This window comes from Formica exsecta, unplaced genomic scaffold, assembly GCF_003651465.1.
Source record: "Formica exsecta isolate Colony F162 unplaced genomic scaffold, ASM365146v1 scaffold138, whole genome shotgun sequence".
Classification (NCBI taxonomy): Eukaryota; Metazoa; Arthropoda; class Insecta; order Hymenoptera; family Formicidae; genus Formica; species Formica exsecta.
Genome location: NW_021848711.1, coordinates 428826 through 448870, shown reverse-complemented (window position 1 = coordinate 448870; position 20045 = coordinate 428826). Strand labels below are relative to the sequence as shown.

The 20045-nt window shown below is 36.7% G+C and overlaps 1 protein-coding gene across 2 annotated transcripts in view; it reads left to right on the top strand.

Moving 5' to 3' along the window:
• LOC115246052 (nesprin-1) overlaps window positions 1–20045 on the top strand; it is a 100748-nt gene that overhangs the window by 4345 nt on the left and 76358 nt on the right. The window contains exons 2-16 of one of the 2 annotated variants that reach the window (XM_029824638.1): window positions 458–891; window positions 1198–1426; window positions 12462–12523; window positions 13409–13504; window positions 13584–13667; window positions 13747–13839; window positions 14355–14378; window positions 14559–14737; window positions 14843–15245; window positions 15435–15581; window positions 15672–16212; window positions 16499–18182; window positions 18255–18363; window positions 18461–18475; window positions 18690–19743. In XM_029824638.1, the coding sequence (XP_029680498.1) occupies window positions 511–891; window positions 1198–1426; window positions 12462–12523; window positions 13409–13504; window positions 13584–13667; window positions 13747–13839; window positions 14355–14378; window positions 14559–14737; window positions 14843–15245; window positions 15435–15581; window positions 15672–16212; window positions 16499–18182; window positions 18255–18363; window positions 18461–18475; window positions 18690–19743 (5101 nt within the window). In that variant the 5' untranslated portion in view covers window positions 458–510. Of the gene's footprint in view, window positions 1–457; window positions 892–1197; window positions 1427–4560; window positions 5294–12461; window positions 12524–13408; window positions 13505–13583; window positions 13668–13746; window positions 13840–14354; window positions 14379–14558; window positions 14738–14842; window positions 15246–15434; window positions 15582–15671; window positions 16213–16498; window positions 18183–18254; window positions 18364–18460; window positions 18476–18689; window positions 19744–20045 lie in introns of those variants that run through there. The other variant, XM_029824639.1, reaches the window with a different exon arrangement.

Here is a 20045-nt window from a genome sequence, read left to right as displayed (position 1 = left end):
TTATTATGTTTTATATTGATTTAATATAAAAATAAATCTGGCAAAATATATAAATTGTATGTTTTTTTTATCTTGTTAATCTTATAATTTTAAAACAGTTCTCTCGCGTGCCGCAGTTAAAAAGCTAATTAAGATATTTATCAGAAACATCCAAGGTAGCAAATTAGTAATTAACCGCATGGCTATGTTCTTACCAAACCAGTTAACACTATTGTAAGATAGTTTGTACTTATGAAATCGATGCCAAATTTTTTTAACACTTGCACTTTTTATTTATCCAATACAAATGTCATGTCTAGATAGGATTTACAATTATTGCTCCAAGTTATTGCTCCGGCTAAAAAAATGTATACAATTTTGTAATAGGAGCAGAAATAAAAATATGCGTGATTCCAATATTAACCGTACTTCGATAATCGAGATTCTCCTTATCCGATTAAATCTTGTCTTTGTACAGCAATGCTGGTCTGTGAGCGAGATGAAGTGAAAAGTAATTCGAAGTAGTCCGAAATGTCGCAACAGCACCCGTCGAGGGCATCCGGAGGCCACGTGCCTCCGGGTGGCCGATCAGGACGAGCCAATGCACCGAATATGCCGAGCGCCTTTAGATCTGCCTCGCCGTATACACCCTCGTCGTCGCCGCATCCGCAAGGACGGGTCCCCCGCGGGCCCCCGACACCGATTCATTCGGCTCGTCCTATGTCACCGCTCTCGTACCCCGGAATGATGATGCATCCGATGAGCCCGGTGCCGATCGGGATGCCTATCTCGCCCGGCATGTCGCCCGTCTTTGGCTGTCCCACTTCGAGTTACATCCAATGTCCAAGACCACGGTGGCCTTCGCCGATCCCTATGGGCAGTCAAGTACCGAAGCCGTTTATACCGACACAGGTATTTATTTTTATGTATGTGCGAAGAATGACAGATCGATAATATCTGATATTTGTTAGATTATTTAGATTCGGATGTTTAATTCATAAATACACGAACGAATCATCAGGATAATGCAAAAGATATGTCGTATTTGGAGAAAAATTATTTACTTTTGAAAAAATATTTAACAATTAGAATAATCACAACTGGTTTTAATACATCGTTCTCATCATTATCTTCTGAAAAAGATTAAAGAGAGTAATTTTATTTAGAAATTAATGCGACGTAGCAATTGTGTGAAACATCATTTTTCTTAACTCGCAGAGTTCCTTTAGAAGCGATTCGGCATCGCCGATACCATGCGCACCGCCTGAATATCTGATAGCACCCTATAGACCTGGGGATTACGAATATATCGGGGTGCCCTTAGATCATACGCAGACGGACGAGGAAAGCAGCGGTCCGAGCACAGCCGAGATCATTGCCAGCCAGAGCCAAGATTACGTGGACGAAAAGCTTGCCGAGTACCAAGCTACTATCCAGCAATTACAAGGTGAGTTTTACGGAACTTAGGGGATTGATTTGTCTAGCGATGGGATCGTATCGGTAATGTTACACAGGGGCATAATGAACTAACATTAAACCCTCACTTATCCTCCGATGAAACCCGTAATTATAGGCTATTCCCCGATTCAGATCACGCAAAGCGTCGTTGTTACACACGCAAATTACGGGAGTATAACTGTTGAAATGGTATTTCTCATTAGATCTCATTAGAAATTTATTTCTCTCCTGCATTTGATGCATTTATTTCTGATATTTTTATACAAATGATTTGTCTAGCGATGGGATCGTATCGGTAATGTTACACAGGGGCATAATGAACTAACATTAAACCCTCACTTATCCTCCGATGAAACCCGTAATTATAGGCTATTCCCCGATTCAGATCACGCAAAGCGTCGTTGTTACACACGCAAATTACGGGAGTATAACTGTTGAAATGGTATCGGATCTGCTGTGTTTCATAAAAGAGTCGTGAAATTCTCATCAAATATCTCATTAGAAATTTATTTCTCTCCTGCATTTGATGCATTTATTTCTGATATTTTTATACAAACCAATACAATATTAAATTCTGTGTACGTGGAAGAAATGTATGGTTTCTCAAAAATATCGTGATTGATATAATCGAAACTAAATATAATATTTCCATATTTAAAGAGTTTAAATAAAGTATTTAAATAAAGCATAATACGCTGTACTTTAAAGAGTGAACATATATGTATACAGATGACTTAGGAGTAAATTATATTGCAGTCTCAAATTTGTTATAAAAAGGAAAATGCATTGCTACTTATTAATATATTCACGATACGCATTCGCAGGATCATAATCGTTTACGACTAATCTTCTTGCGCAGCTTAAGCATCTACTTGTGCGACAACATGCGTCTCGCATACTCGTCGAATCGAACTCTGGTGCAGAGAAAATAGGATAGAATCTGTAGAGACGTGAACGAGTTATAAATAGACGTGACGAACACCTGCTGCGCATTCGCAATCGTTACGTTCGCTTTTCCTGTCCGGAGACATTTCGTTGCTGGACATATCGCCTCGCTAATGGTGTGACAGCATAAATGTTTCAAGATCGTTCTCGATTCCTACAAAATGTCTCAGACATTATGCTTGAAGATTTGTCCTAGTTTGTTACTTAGTTTTTAGTCCTTAGAGAAAATTTAATGGAGGAGAAACTTTATTTTTTTCATAAAGTGGTAAGATATTTTCATCAGCACTGTTAAAATTTTTTACTGCCAGTTTTTTAAATTTTGGTGATATTTACACACACACACACAATTTAGAAAAAATATATAGACGATATTATCTACATTAACAAGCATTGCATACTATTAACTTAGAAAAATTTTTTATGTGTATCAGAATAATGTCAATTGGAATTTGCCTATTAATAAAGTATAGCGTATCTAGATGCGTTCATTAAAATTTGTGGCGCGTATTCGCCTGGTTCACGTGTGCTTAATAAATGTAGCGTGAGCATGACTCATGCCTTAACGAGATAAATGTGTATAAAATTGACATCGCGCCTACCGATTAACTTCAACGCTGGATAACTCGATTTCCAAGTCGACGATCTTATGTTAGATATCGCGTGTTGTATTAAAACGCGGGATGCTTTACAATTGTGGAAACTGCTTTGTCCCGTGGATTGCAGCATGTCAATACTTGAGTGGTTAAAGTTGTCTAGTAGTTCATGACATTAATTATCGGCCAGTATTAAAAATATTATATTGTTGTCATTTATTATTAACGAAAGGAAAAAAATTACTATTTGCTATGTTGTTTATTTACTATAAGTAACAATAATTATGGACAATTAGGTGACAATTTTTTTGATCCATAAACTGATTAATTTAATCAATTAAGATTAATTAAATTTTTGAATTCTTCTATTGAGATCCACACTTAAGCTTTAAGATCTTTAACTCATTCTCTCTCTCTCTCTTTTCTTTGATTAAGTCAAATATTTTTAAACTACCTTATTGCTATAGTGACATCCAGCTTGCGTATAATTTATTTTAATATATTTCAAAACTTTAGTTTAACAAAAATTAATAAATAAAACTTTATAAGGAAATTAATTAAAGCTTTAAATAACAGATATTGCTTTTTTCTTATAGTAGTTCAACTCGTTCTCTGAACAATGTCTCAAATTTTTGAAAAAAATAATCTTATATATAGAGAATGTACATCCACAAAAAACGCTTTTTTATCTACTGTTGTTATCATAGAGCCTTCTCCATTTTTTTTATGGTTACCATAAAATCGCATATATGTCACAACATAATCTTGGTCCGTGATTACATAATCATGGATTAATCATAATCATTAGAAATTTCGTCTTGTGAAAGAGGCAACATCTGAACCGATCGGTCGATCGGCGTCACAGATAAACCGGAGCGATCGAGGGCCCGGAAGGAAGAGGCAGGATATGAGAATTGATCGGAGTAAGGATAAAAAGAACGCCATAGGACGGGCCGCGAATTCTTCGGAGGGGAATAATGGAGGTTTTACAATCGAGTCTGCCAGCATGCTGCGCATCGTTCCGTGTCGCGTCATCGCGAGCAGAGGGAATGGCGGTGATACGAGGTGGAGGAGACCTCGACAAGCCGGCAGTATCGAACCGCCGGTCGTCGAGCGCGGTCACCATATACATTCCGTATTCATGCATTCCATGCGCGCGTCCCATATATATATATATATATAAGTATACACGCATGTACATAGTGCCGGCGCGCGCGCACACGCCTTTGATGAAATCTATACGTAGGTGCGCACTCTGCTCTCGTGGATGCTGACGGAAAATCAGCCCCCCCGAGATATATTCCGAAGGATAACTATCCGCCGATTTGATTGATAAAACGTTGTCGACATTTTATAGAACGTAGTCGCTACTCATAGGCTCGGAGAACCATTGAAACGAGGTGACGTCGGCGCGTATGCGTCACATATGCAACCTAGTGTATAAGGTGTGGTGTCGAGAGAACAGGTGTTAGGTAGCAAGAGTTCGCGTGAAAATAGGACGAGGGGGAGAAGCGACCCGAGCTGAACTCGATATGCGAAACGTGTCGATCTCTGGACGATGAAGTAGAAGAATAATCGGTCGAATATGTCGTGGACAACCCCACCTAAAGGTAGTCCAACTCCTCCGAGGGTGGACAGCCCAGGTGGTGGCGGCACTGGCGGTACCGGCGACACCGGCAGCCCGAGAACACCACGCGGTGGCCGGCTGCGTGACCGAGTGAGCTTTTTCGAACAGATCTGGTCGGCTGGGCGTAGTCCTAGCACCGAGGATCTTTTGGAGAACGCGGATGCACGCAGATCATCCTTTAGGTCGCCGATACATCGGCGATCGTCTTCCAGAGCGAGCGACTCCTCGTTCGAGGAGAGCTTCGAGCGGTTGGTAGAGGAGGGCGAATTAAACGGCGCCAGAGTTGTAAAATTTGAGAAAATCACCGTGAAAAAGAGCATACGGGAGATCAGTCTGGATAATGCGAGTGACGACACTGCGATTGTTCAGCAACGCATGTTAACGGAGTCCAACAGAACTCCTAGCGAGGAGCATCCTCTCGAGGACTCGGCCTATCAGAGTCACAGTCACGGTGTGCATAGTCATGGCAGTAAATCCAGTTCGGTCACTTCCTTTATGAGATTTCCCTCGGAGGAGAGTCTGTCGCAGAGGAGATGCAGTAGTCCCCGAGTCCAGCAATTGGGTCCAGACGATCGGCCACCCTCGGAGTGGTATGCCGAGTATCGAAATCAGAGTTTCCTGAATGTCGCAGCGAGAATCGACTATATGCGCAGCAGAAGCGAATACGACGCACACATTGCCGAGATCAAAGGTACCAGTGTCACTGTCTTCATCTGAGAATCAAGAATTTCTAGGCTGCTGTGTCAATTCTCTCGTCATCTCTTTCGATGCTCTCGCGCGTCCACACCGGCCGGCGAGAATTTATTTAATGATTTTTCAGAAATCATTGGAAATTCTTGTGCGAATATCCATGATAAATAAATATTCTACGGACGCTATTTATTGATAGATTAATAAGTTGGCAATTGCAGTTATTGATTATCCGCAGCATTTTCCGTGTTCGATTAAAAGCGACATTTTAGCGCATACGCGTAGGATTATTTAGTGTATTGGGCATTTATTGGATTATCATATTGTGTGTGATACATTGCAAATTAGGTTTTCAGGAAATCAGCGGAATCAGCTCATTTAATTGTATGAAATTATAATTAAGATAATTATTTATGGTATTATTGTGTAACATCATCATTCATATTAGTTCATCTCTCTCTCGATATACATAAATTACGTATAAAATACTCATTTCAAAGTATCTCGTATTCGTTCTCTTGTTTCTAATACTTTTCTAGGAGAGATTCAGAAAAGAATTCTGCAATCATAACATTACATAATAATTGAACGTATATATTCTTGATATATGGATACAAAATATAAATAAAACTCAAAATCAGTTAAGTATAGTTATCGTAGGTTAAATATACGGTGAGACTCCCAAATTATTTTCACGTATCATTTCTCGTACGTTCGTAACGAAATTTTGTCATACTGTTGGCTCTCGTCAATGACAGATTAATTGGGTCTGCCAAATTTTGAGAAACAAGCTCATTAGCGAGAGAAAGAGCGTATGTATCGTGTCCACGTGTCCTCTGATATGATATTTTCGCGCGTATGCAACGGAAGGTTGCCCATCGTCCTTAATGATAGAAAACTAGAATTTCTGGCATGAGTCCTGTGGCACTCTCGCATGCCGCAGTTTCTGCAATTTGCCTGATAAGTGACGTGCATGGGCTCCGTAACATGCGATCGTACTTCATCATTTGTGAAACACCAATTATCAAGTAATTAAGAAACAATTTCGCAAACAAATATAGAATCCGCGGGACTAATGAAAATTGATACCGTACTAATGAACTTTGATCTTAAATAGTACAAGTTTACTTGCGACGGATCTTTGTTTAATTTTTGATATCGTTTGTTTTAATTGCAGAGTTTTATCTAAGATTTTATCGTTCAGAAGTTTAATTTTAAAGTTGTGGGATTTTGAAAGCTTTAAACTAAATCAAAATTATTATCAAATGTTCGAAGAAATTTATTTCAAATTTGTTTCTCCAAATTTATTTCTATTCCAAAAAAAATTTAATTTTTTAACAAAACTAGTAGTGTTAGAGAATAAGATACGCAATAATGATAATCACTATTATTTATACGTTTACAAGTATATGTTATTACATATACAAATGTTTATTTTTACCACGCAAAAATTATTTATTAATCTCATTTTTGATATCGATCAACGAGTATTTGACACGCTAAGCTACGAATTAAATACCGCAATAAGACAGCACCTTTCCATAATAGATATATTCGCACGTCTGATAAATCGCTTGAGTTATCGTATGAATGTCAAGGCCGATGCATAGTTATCTCTAATCTCAGGGCTGGCTCTTCGATTGGTGTTAAAGTCGTTAAGCCCGCTTTACTGGTCAAACATGAAGTAGGTCAGTGGTTGACCATCAGACTTACTAGATCGGATTGTTGTTAGAAAAAAGGCTTCCTTTGTCGCAACAATGCAATATATCTTACATATCCGCTGATTTCAACAGACATGAAATATAATAGAAACATATGTATATACCTATCTACAATCTTCTATAAGAATATTTTTTTAAAAGATTATTTGCCGAAGGATTCCCCTGAATTTTTAATTTTGCCTGTCTACATATTTTTACGTCAATATTTTAGTAATAAAATACAAACGTTTGCAAATAAACGTTTTGCAAATTTTATATGCGGCAGTAAAATTATACTAAAACTTTGACAATTTCTTTTTTATTCCTCAGAAACCAATTTATTGGCTGTTAGTTTTTATGACAATGTTTAATGGCCATGTTGTCGTTAATTTAGCAAGACAAGATTTTCGTGAAATATTTGACGTGTAATGATTACAAAAATGATATAACTGAAGTAACAGATATCATATATCAGAATATTCAATATATATAATTGAAGCCTATATAATTATAAAAGTTACAATATTACATCATAATTATTTCTTTCATCTTTTTTTTTAAATACTCATAAATATGGATATTCTCGTCTAGTTAAATACTGATACATAAGAAGTTTTCAGTCCAGTATATTATAGAAATCTGTGATTTAAATCGAATGAACTGTCACAGTTATGTATGACTAAAATATTTTAATGAGAAACTCGATTATGCGAAACGTCGTCGTAAAAATAAAATATACTAATTTATAGGATTCATTCTTTTTGTGATTGTTTTTCTATTTCATAATTTATCCTATCTCGTTTGACAAGAAGACTTCGTTTGACCTCATTCTCAAGAACTTGTCCTACTTCTTGATGCTCTTTTCCTCTCTCTCTTGAAAACCAAATACAGACTGACTCTAGATCCTACCATCTCTTGTACATACATATATGTTTTGTATGATAGTATCGTTCGACACAAACATGATCGTAATCTTAATTTTCATAACAGATTATGTAATAAATAGGCCAAATTAATATTGTATTAAAATAAAATTCTATTAAAATTATACTAAAAATATGATTTCGTTATCTATTTAATATTTTGAATTTGTTCTCGCAAACAGCTTTTTCAAGTCTGTTTAAATTAATCAGAAAATATATCATTAAAATTAAGATATGGGTTATAAAAACTATGTTTACATTGTTGTTAATTTGTATATATTTTTGTCGAATACATAATGGCTAGAATTTCTTTATCATGTTGATTTTTGCTGCCGCATGGTCATCTTTCATGACGCCGTATAATGAGGCCTATTAATATTCTGCCTTTAGCCTTTGACTACCTTTTTCAAAGCGGTTTAGTCGGACAAACATGTGAATGCACGAGTGCTTGCCATTCTGAATTGTCACGGAAACCAAGAATCACGACATTCGATATAGAGTCGACTGAAATTAAACTTACATAATCAATATGTCATGTGTTTCAGTTTATAATAAAGATGCATCCGTGTTTTTCACCATACAGGGTCGGTCGGGAAACGTAGTACAATAAAAAAAGATAATTTTTTGTCACACAAAGAAATATTAATGATATATATATGTATATACATATATACCAGAGTGGTCGACTAATGTCATCTATATCTCTTGGTATTGATATCGCATGATCGATATTTCTCGATTTCAGTAACCAGATCCGCTATTATGTGAGAAGAGTTTAGTAACTGACATAAAAAAAAAATGCACGCGCGTATTGAAAAAATATACGAAGAACTATTGAACATTAATGACATCATGGATAATCTTGTCCCAGAGTCCTAAATGTTATTTTCGAAAGCGAACACATCGCGCGCATGTTACAGAATAATATTTCTACTCGTTTAAAACTGTATTTATTTTGGATGTCGACGCGATGAGCCTAAATGCTTAAAAAACATGCAAAGTATTTACATTTCTCCCGATGTAGTAACGAATATTTTTTAATATAAAGATACGTAAGATATTTTTTTTATATGAATTATGCTGTGATTGACTGCATCTAAAATTAGAAATGGTATAAGCGTAAAATTCTTACAGATATTTAAAATTATTGTTTCAAAAAATGGGGCTATATTAAAATATGTGTTGGTCGCGTTATAATCTATGTTAGTGCTCTTTATGTGTGCAAAAATTTTCTCTCCAAATTCTCGCTTCTAATATCATAATTCAAGGTAACATAGACAGTGTAGGACTCTCGAAAATTGTGTAATCGGCATTCATTATAGGCACTACCTTTCCCGTGTGTTTACTTGCCAAACAACCGTAACCATGACACTCGCGATGAATGATAATGAGAACCCGTGGAAATATCCTGTCTTTTTAATGTTACTAATCTGTACTACAACTACTACTAATGTAGTCTTCAATTTTTGGCCACACTTTGCGATTCTTCAGTTTGCGATCAAACATCTCTCATAAATAAAGCAACGATAAAGACCAGTGATAGCAATTTTCTATAATTTCCCAGACATATCGTTCTCCAAGCATATCGCTAAAGTTCAATAAGTCAATGTTTTTCTAAGCCACTATCACGCGTCAACAGATTCTACAAGCTCTAATTGTTACTAAAATGTCTATAAAATCTCAATATCTATAAAAAATACGATATACTATACATAACAAATTAGTTTCATAATTCTATATAGAAAGTTTTAAAATTATTGAAGATAGAGAGATATTCTTCTAATTAGAATTTTTTCTCAATATATTTCGCAAGAAAAAAATTTATATGATTTCTCGCTTCTGATGTCATAATTTAATGTAGCAGTGAGGACATAGGAGACTTAACACGCCTCGTTCTTTAACTTCTCGTTATCTTTATATGTATATGTGCGAGTTTGAGATTATGCATCCTCATTAATCTTATCAAGAAAAGATTTCAAGTAAAGCGGAACGTCTAAATTCGAAAATAAATGCTCTTTTAATAGTTTCTTGTAAGTATTTCTCAACTGCAAATTTTTTAAAGTTGTACGTTGACTTTCATACATTTCGGGGCAGTCTATAAAAGAAAAATTAAAGAATTAATGTCAAAGAACTCAATTTATATACGTCATCCGAGCGAGAAATTAAATAAAAACATAAGCTTCTAAAGATTCGTTAATTTCATAAATAAAGAAAAATTGCATCAGACGATGCGTTTTCGTTAATTGTCAGTTTTGCTTATTATAGTCGCGCATAATAAACGAGTTACGCATTGATGCGTAGCTCCCATGAGTCCGCAAAATAATTGCATTACAATGTGGTATAATATGCTGTGATGAGACTATGTTGAATGCTCGATGAAAAGGAAGACTGTTTCACAAAGCGATGGTGTTGGGTGCCCGTTGGTAACATCAAACGCCGTTTTATTTTAGGGACCGCAGATTTTTGCTTCCAGGAATTATCGTAACACCATTTCGCAAGCGCATGTGTTGACAGAAAAAAAATCACGATTTAAAATGCATATATTAAATTTTACGAATATTACTACGAATACCTTTATTGTAAAATAAACATTATCTTTGCAGTTTTTTATACGGAGATAATTAAGTACTCATTTAAAAGATACCATTCCCAAAAATAGATGCGCTACGCTTTAACATGAAACTTAATCATTTATTAAAGACGTGTAAAAATGAAAACTATATGTAAAGAAAATATTAAAAGTCACATTTTGTGGAAAAAATTAAAAGCGCTTCTATTGCGCAATCAAGAAACGTAATCTACTTCGTCGCTCATATTCGCCTATTGGCTTTTACACAATTAGTTTCTCTTCGTGTGGTTAGATCGAGGATGAATGCGTATATCACAAATAATTTATGTGACAATTTAATGTTCGTCTTACGATTATGCATCTGCAGGTATAATACCTGCCAGTTGCATTTAATATCACGCATGTATTTCTCACACAAAGTATAATACAACCAAAGGTGGGAGAAGATAGCAAAAATGACGGTAGATTTAAAAATAAAACGACACACTAATGTATTTCGCATCATCCTCATAATTGATTCCATCGATCCGCAAAAAGCCACGACAAATTATAAATGCTATTCCACGTGTCCTTCATCACACACACACACACACACACACACACACACACACACACACACACACACACACACACACACACACACACACACACACACACACACACACACACACACACACACACACACACACACACACACACACACACACACACACACACACACACACACACACACACACACACACACACACACACACACACACACACACACACACACACACACACACACACACACACACACACACACACACACACACACACACACACACACACACACACACACACACACACACACACACACACACACACACACACACACACACACACACACACACACACACACACACACACACACACACACACACACACACACACACACACACACACACACACACACACACACACACACACACACACACACACACACACACACACACACACACACACACACACACACACACACACACACACACACACACACACACACACACACACACACACACACACACACACACACACACACACACACACACACACACACACACACACACACACACACACACACACACACACACACACACACACACACACACACACACACACACACACACACACACACACACACACACACACACACACACACACACACACACACACACACACACACACACACACACACACACACACACACACACACACACACACACACACACACACACACACACACACACACACACACACACACACACACACACACACACACACACACACACACACACACACACACACACACACACACACACACACACACACACACACACACACACACACACACACACACACACACACACACACACACACACACACACACACACACACACACACACACACACACACACACACACACACACACACACACACACACACACACACACACACACACACACACACACACACACACACACACACACACACACACACACACACACACACACACACACACACACACACACACACACACACACACACACACACACACACACACACACACACACACACACACACACACACACACACACACACACACACACACACACACACACACACACACACACACACACACACACACACACCCTTCATCCCTTCATCACACACACACACACACACACACACACACACACACACACACACACACACACACACACACACACACACACACACATATATAGATATCTCTTTATATTTACGTAATATATATTCTCATGTTCATTCTTAAAAATATTTCTCAATTTCAAAGACTACATTCTAAATTTTACGAAAATATATTCTTATTTAATCAATCCATATATTATTATTTAATTAATATAATTTCACAGCGTCTATAAAAATCAGCATCTGACTTCCGGTTTTTTTTTTCAGACGAACAAGAACGCGTGCAGAAAAAAACCTTCATAAATTGGATTAACTCTCATTTATCGAAGGTGAGTCAAGAATGAATATTTTTATCGTCTTCATATAATGCAGTGAAGAAACTCGCGCGCAGCAATCTGTCCTACATTTACGACATCGCGATACATTTCATCGATAGATACTTGATAACGATAATGCGATGAAAACCATCGATGATCTGACACTACTTTTTTCTTGTTACGTAATGGTTTAGATCCTTACGTGACGCGTAATAAAACATGACGCTGTCTCTCGTATCGTGCTATCGAAACTTGAACGGCTGATCTAGTCCGTACCTGGTTCTCGAGTTTCGATACTCCCCTACTTCCGCATCCTTCAGAACTTACCTTACTACGGAAATTCCACTTGTCATGTATCAAAAGTAGCAAAGTTGTTAAAACACGAGCAGCCCCACCGTTGATACACAGAATAATCGTGCGACGGCACGAAAAATATACATTATCAAACAAAGAGCAAGTAACGCAAATCTATTATATATTGTTTTACAAATTGATACAATCGGGAAACGACGGAAATTCGATTTATTGCATTCAGAAATTTTTTCAAAAAAATTAGAAAACTTCTAATCATAGCGCGAATTTATTTAAAGAATATGCTATGAAACACTATAAGCATATTAAATTTTATATAAGCAGTAAATTTTATCGTTCCTAGTGATTGATTTATATAATCATAAATTTAATATTTAAATTATACTTTTATTAGAATACTATAAAGCGCGCCATTTATTTCCTTACACTATATATTATTATAATAATATATAAATTAATAAAAAATAAATTTTGATGACTAATCGCCTTTATATAGTTTCTTAAAAGTTGGTTATAATTTTCCGAGTATTATATGAATATAATCCATCATTATTACAATTTAATAAATGTTTATTATTTGCACAGAGAGTTCCAACACTTCATATTAATGATTTAATCGAGGATTTGAAAGACGGTACGCGCCTTCTCGCGCTACTTGAAGTTCTTTCAGGGGAGAAACTGGTAATGAAATATCTTATACGCTATTATTTAAAATAAACATTATTAAAATAAATTATCAAAATCGCATATAATCTTTCAGCCCGTAGAAAGGGGCCGTAATTTAAAGAGACCGCATTTTCTCAGTAATGCCAACACCGCGCTACAATTTTTACAAAGCAAAAAGGTAATAAATATCAAATATTCTATTTTAAATTAATAAGTGAAAAAATTGATGCTTAAGCTTTCATCTAATATTTTTGCAGATCAAATTAGTGAACATAAATTCGTCCGATTTGGTTGACGGACGACCGCCGGTAGTATTGGGCTTAATATGGACCATCATTCTGTATTTCCAGGTATTTATAATCATTGGAATTTTATAACTGTACGTAATAATAGTTATGTAAAAGAGCACCATTATAATTATTATGCGGTAGCTGCTTAAATGTAGTGCTCATAATAAAAATGTCACGTAATAAAAAGTATTATAATATATTCGGATGCAGCAGCACTATATCTTTTATACTATTATACGAGGATTAATTTTGCGTTTTCTAATGCACTTTACTCAAACTGCAATGTTAGACTCACAAATTGATTGTCGGAATTGAACAAGGAAAAGTACGAGACCACAAAAATTCTAAGCTTGTGATATAAATCCTAATTCTGTGATATAAATCCATAGTTTTACTAGCAAGTTTAATATCTCAAATTAACTCTTAAATGTTAATTATAAATGATAAAAATTGATAAAATCTTTTTCTGCAAGTTAAATAACTCGATTGACGATGACGTGATTCAAATAAATTAATCCTTGTTATAAAAAAAATAAATTATGTCATTCTGCTAACCGTATGTTCCAATAAACAAGCTACGATCAAAGGATCGCAAAAGGGTGAGTAGTGAAAAAAGCAAGATCATCAAGTATGCGATAAATGATCTTGATTGTTTTAAGAGAACAAGACAAAGTGCACTTGCATGATATTGCGCATCTCATTAATTTGCACGCCAGATTATCTTAGTTCTAGACTGAAAAAAAAACATTGTACATCGCCCTGATTGAGCATTTTTTTAGATCGAGGAAAACACGAGGGCTCTCGAATATCTTGGACAAACCTGGGGCAGCCAAAGCAGCCTAGAAAGCCTCGGCACTCAGGGCTCGGCAGCAAGCGAAAGAAAACGCATCAGTAGCGAAAAGTGGAAACAAGGAGCACGGAAAACCTTGCTTCAGTGGGTCACCAATGCCTTGCCCAAGTCAGTATTTTATCGGATCGTATTTTGCGTAATAGATTTATGTGAAGTGACGTGAAGTTCTTTATGATTTTACAATGTCGAGATTGAAAACTCCTCATTCTTCAGGGGCATTGATATTCAAGTTCGAGATTTCGGTGAAAGTTGGAGAGATGGAAATGCCTTCTTAGCTATCATCGATGCCATAAAGGCCAACTTAGTGAATATAGCAGCTATGAGAGAAGTGTCGAACAAAACTCGGCTGGAAACAGCCTTCCAGGTCGCCGAACTCGAATTAGGTATTGCCCGATTGTTGGATCCTGAGGACGTGGACGTGCCGCAACCTGATGAAAAATCGATTATGACATACGTTGCCCAATTTTTGCACAAATATCCGGAACCGGGAAACATAGCTCCTGATTCCTTCGCTGCCATACAAGAAGAATACGCTGGTCTTCTTAACTGGCTAAATGAGAGAGTCAGGCATCTCGAACAACTTGACAGAACCAACGCTTTCCCACAAAGCTATCCGGTACTTTTTCAGACTTTAATTCTCAATATCTCAATAATTTTATATAATTTTATTAATATTTAATATTATTATTTATAAGACCAAAAATCATTAAGATTTTATACACACACACATGTATATAAAAATAAAAAATAAAAACTTTCGTCTATTATTTCAATATTAAATCACCTGGTGATGTCTCTCTTTTAGGAATATATGCTATTTAAAACAGAAAATGATGAGAAATTAATTATATACAAAAAAATGCAAAGTTTAGTCGATACACTCAGCATGATAAGCATTACGCGGGATTCTTGGAGAAATATACAAATGCTATGGCAGCAAATGGAGCTATTTGTAAGTCTTTCTACAGATTTTCTAAATAAATGAACGGAATTTTGCGTTGTAATAATTTCTTTTACGGAAATATTATATATTCGTCTTTAGATGCTACATTGGCGTTGGTTGTTGGATTCGGCATTACCAGGAGAATTAGGTGAAACTGGCAGGTGGTTGGCGAGAGCCGAAACTCTCTTGCACTCGGACAATGATATATCGCAGGAAATGACGGAAAGCACAGCGAACATAATCTCAAACAAGCTAGAGGACCATAAGAAGTTCTTCCTTGATTTACCGACCATGACAGAAAAATTCCAGCACGCCAAGAACTCGCCATTAGCACGACAAATCCAATCCGAACAATTAGAGGACATGTCCGCGCGATTTGACAGCTTGCCGAGTCGCGCTGCTAAGAGGAGAGTGAAATTAAAATTCTTAGAGCACAAATGCTGTTTGGTCGCCTTTTTATACCTCGTCGAGACCAAGCTTAAAGGGTGGAACATCAAGTACGGCACGGAAGAGAAAGTGCATCAAATGCTGGAGCAGTATCGTAACTTTGTCTCCCGAAACAGGATATTCCAAGAGTTTCAGAAGGCTTACTTGGACATGCAGCAGGTTGCCGAAGAATACAAGCGCGACGGTGATATTGGTAAATAATGATGTTTTAATTAATTAACAATGTCTTAGTTGATTAATATTTAACTATGATTGTTATAATGTGGAATTTACACAAAAATAATATAAAAATATATTTAAATTTAAATTATCTCTGACTATATAGATTAGAATAATTGAATATTAATTTAATTATTTTAAGTAGCGAATAGTTAATTACGATTTAATTAATTTATTACATAATATATGTTCAAGTAGAATCTTTTGTATGAATAACAGATACAAACATCTTTTCTTTTATCGTAATTTGTGTGTTTCAGATCGGGAAGAGAGCTTGAATATCGATCGCTTTATGCGTGAAACGGCTGAAAAGTGGAAGAATGTATCAATGGACTTGCGTTGCGTCCAAAGCATGCTCGAGGAAGTTGTCGCTTATTGGCGTCGCTGGACCACTGTCTCAGACGAGTTTGAGGCATGGTTACTTCATGCCGAGCCCGCTTTAAATCTCCCGGAGGAGGAGAAGATGGAGTTCTTCCAGGACATCAGTGTATGGAAAGACAAGCATCAGCAGCTGTCAGACACTGTGAGCTTTCTGATCGCCACATCCGATGAATCGGTCGCGTTTCGTCTAAAGGAACGTTACGCAAATTTGACAGCAAGATGGGAGCAGCTCTTCCAAGAGGCTAAACAGTATATGCACGCGGGTGATCTGATTCGAACGAGGAAAGATTATAAGATGGGAGTGGAGACTTTGCAAAACTGGTTAAGAGACGCAGAAGCTGCCTTATTAATTACCGGATTAAACTCGACGGAGCGAATAAAGGCTTATGGAGAGAAATTGCAGACTCTTCATAATGAGGTCGAGGGTATTGAAGATCTCTTCAAGAATATCAGCAAGAAGTTTCAAGCTCTTATTCAGGATTTGTCTCGCGACGAAGTCGACAAGATGATGAACACTTTAAAAAAAGAGAAAGAAGTACTTGTTAAGGTGCGTGCTTTGATACCGATGCAACTTCATTTGTACCATCAATTGCTAGTGCAACAAGAATCCTTAGAAGCAGGACAGAAAGAGATATCCGCATGGCTGGATGAGTTTGAAAACTTTATGGCCAGTATCAATCTCGCAGGTGGCAGGGATGCTGCACTGGCTCAATTAGATCGTCATAAAGCTTTTCTCTCGAGAATGCTCTATTACAAATCCATGTTAGAATCTAAAAATAAAGTGTTTGCCAGCATTGCCAAGACTGTGGGTACTTATGCCGATGCGGAGACAGCCGAAGGTAAAGCTACTCTGAAAGAACTCAATGATCGATTTGTTAAAGTTTCTCAAGCGGCACAAGTCTGGGAACAACGTTTGCAAGAATCGATGCGACGCTGGACGAAGTTTAAGGAATGCGAGCGACAAATTACCGAGTGGCTTTCAGTTGCGGAGACAATGATCAACGACAAACATCTTGACAATCGTCAATCCGTCGAGTGTCACAAAAATTTCTTTGGCAAGGTCAACGAAAAATGGATACAGGATCTTGTGAACGCCGGACAAGATCTTCAGAATACGTTACCAGCTGACCAGCAGCTGCCTATCGCGAATACAGTAGAGGCTCTTCAGAATCGTTGGAGGGAAGTTCTCACTTTCGCGCCGCTTCATTTAATGAAGCTTGAATTTCGCTTGGATGAAGCTAGTTTTCTTCAATACCTCAAAGAAATTGAAATGGAGATTAGTTCCGAACAACAAGCGCTCATTAATAACGATGATGTGGATGGTATTCAGCAGCGCAATAGAGAGTTCTTCGTGAACCGTGGTACCATCCTCGAAGTCGAGCGTTGCCTACAAACTCTGAAGAAGATTAGCGACGCCTACAACAAACTTAAGCCGAAAGATACTAGTCTGACTAATTCCGCGGAAAACGCCGAACGTTTGTGGGAAGAAGCCGCACAAAAAGTGGAAAACTTGAGGGCACAGCTGCGCGAAGTTCCACAACAATGGGCAGCTTACAGACAGAAGTAAGCATTCGTATGATTTGACTATTACATATCGATATCGATTTCTTGAACATATTGTATATTTGATTTTAGATTCGATGAGATGGTACATTGGATGGATCATGTTGATAGTACTCTGAGAACTATTTTACGCGAAGTCAACACTCTAGAAGAATTTGAGAAGGAAAAGACCATATTCCAGGTAAATTTCGGCCAATTTTTTATAGAATTTTTTCACGTTATTGATATATATAAATACTGCTTAAATACTTCGGTTTTTCTGCGTTCTTTCCGGATAGCTCCAAACTTTGACGGTAAATATACATGCATTTGTATCTTCTTGTTTCTTGTATGCTCAAGAATTTAAAATAATTATTCTCGAAATATAATGTTTACTAAATACCCCGACTTAGTTTTAATTTTTGTGATTTTTGTAATTTATTTGTAATTTATTTGTAATTTGTAATTTTTTTCTAATTTATTCCGAAAATGTGAATTAATCCATCGTTAAATGTTATCGATTTATAGAAAATTTGCTGCGAAGCCGATAGCAAGCGCGAAGAGATGAAGTGGCTGGTTCAAACTCTCGACAATCTAACGTTGAATCGTTCGGACCGCGATGCACTCACGGCGCAGCAAAATTTGGAACAGCTAATAACTCGTTATAAAAACCTTATACCGACGATTGAAATCACAATGACAAAGACAGACATCTATTCGAAAAGTTATACCTATCGAAAGGAAGTGCATGAAGTGTGCATTTTGTTGCGCAAGGTTCGCGAACAATCAGAAGTCGAGATTACGTCCGAAGTTCCTGAGAAGTTAGAAAATGCGGTGGTTCATCAGGAATCTCGTCTTAATCAATTAGAGCAACAGCGAGCGACTGTTGTCAGCATGTTACAACGCGGCAAAGATATTCTCAAGGATCAGCACGCGCCATCCTTTGTTTCCTCCGAGATCCAACAATTAGAAGCCAACTGGAACGACACATATGGTCAAAGTATGGAAAGATTAAAATCTCTGAAGGAATCACAAAAACTCTGGAGCACCTATCAAGAGCAGAAGGACGAAATTTACAAATTGATTGAGCAAGCCGAGCAAGAGTTGCGACAAATTGACTTGACATCTTATCATGATGCCACTCAAGTAACCACTGATCTGCAAAAGAAACAGGAATTCAACGCGAATTTGAGAAAATCAGCCGAAGAAATAATGAGAAAGCTGCGCGAAACGCATACTAATCTTTCTCAAACGCTGACGCTCGCACCGCCAAGTAAGAAGGAAATATTGGAAAAAGAAGTGACAGAAACTGAGCAGAAGATGGAACACACACTAAAAATTGTGCGTGAAAAAATTGTTTATCTTGAAGAACACAGTACTCGATGGAACAAATTTCAATCAAAACTGATGGAGCTTCGAACCTGGATTCAACAAGCCGCACCTCAATCAATCGCAGATATCGAAGATTCCACACCTTCGCCTGAAGAAAGAGTTCGTAAAACAGATAATCTGCAAAAAGAAATAAAGGAGAAAGCGTTGATTTTAAACGTTCTTAAAGACGAATCCCGGAAACTCCTAAAAAGTGAGTATCAAATATTTTTGCTTTGCTTACAGTACATATAAAAATTTAAACTTGCAAACTTTTTCTTTTTGTACTATTTAATTTATATTATTTTATATAACTTCTACATGTAATTTTTACTATTTTTATTATATGATTACATAATTTTTTATATAAATTCTTTCGCATAAGTTATATTTTCTATTATTTTATTAAGATTTATTTAATAAAAAATAATCTAATTATATTATTACAAAATAGTTGGAATAATAGTAGAAAATTTATTATTTAAATGTGATAATTATAAAGAAATTTAATATATT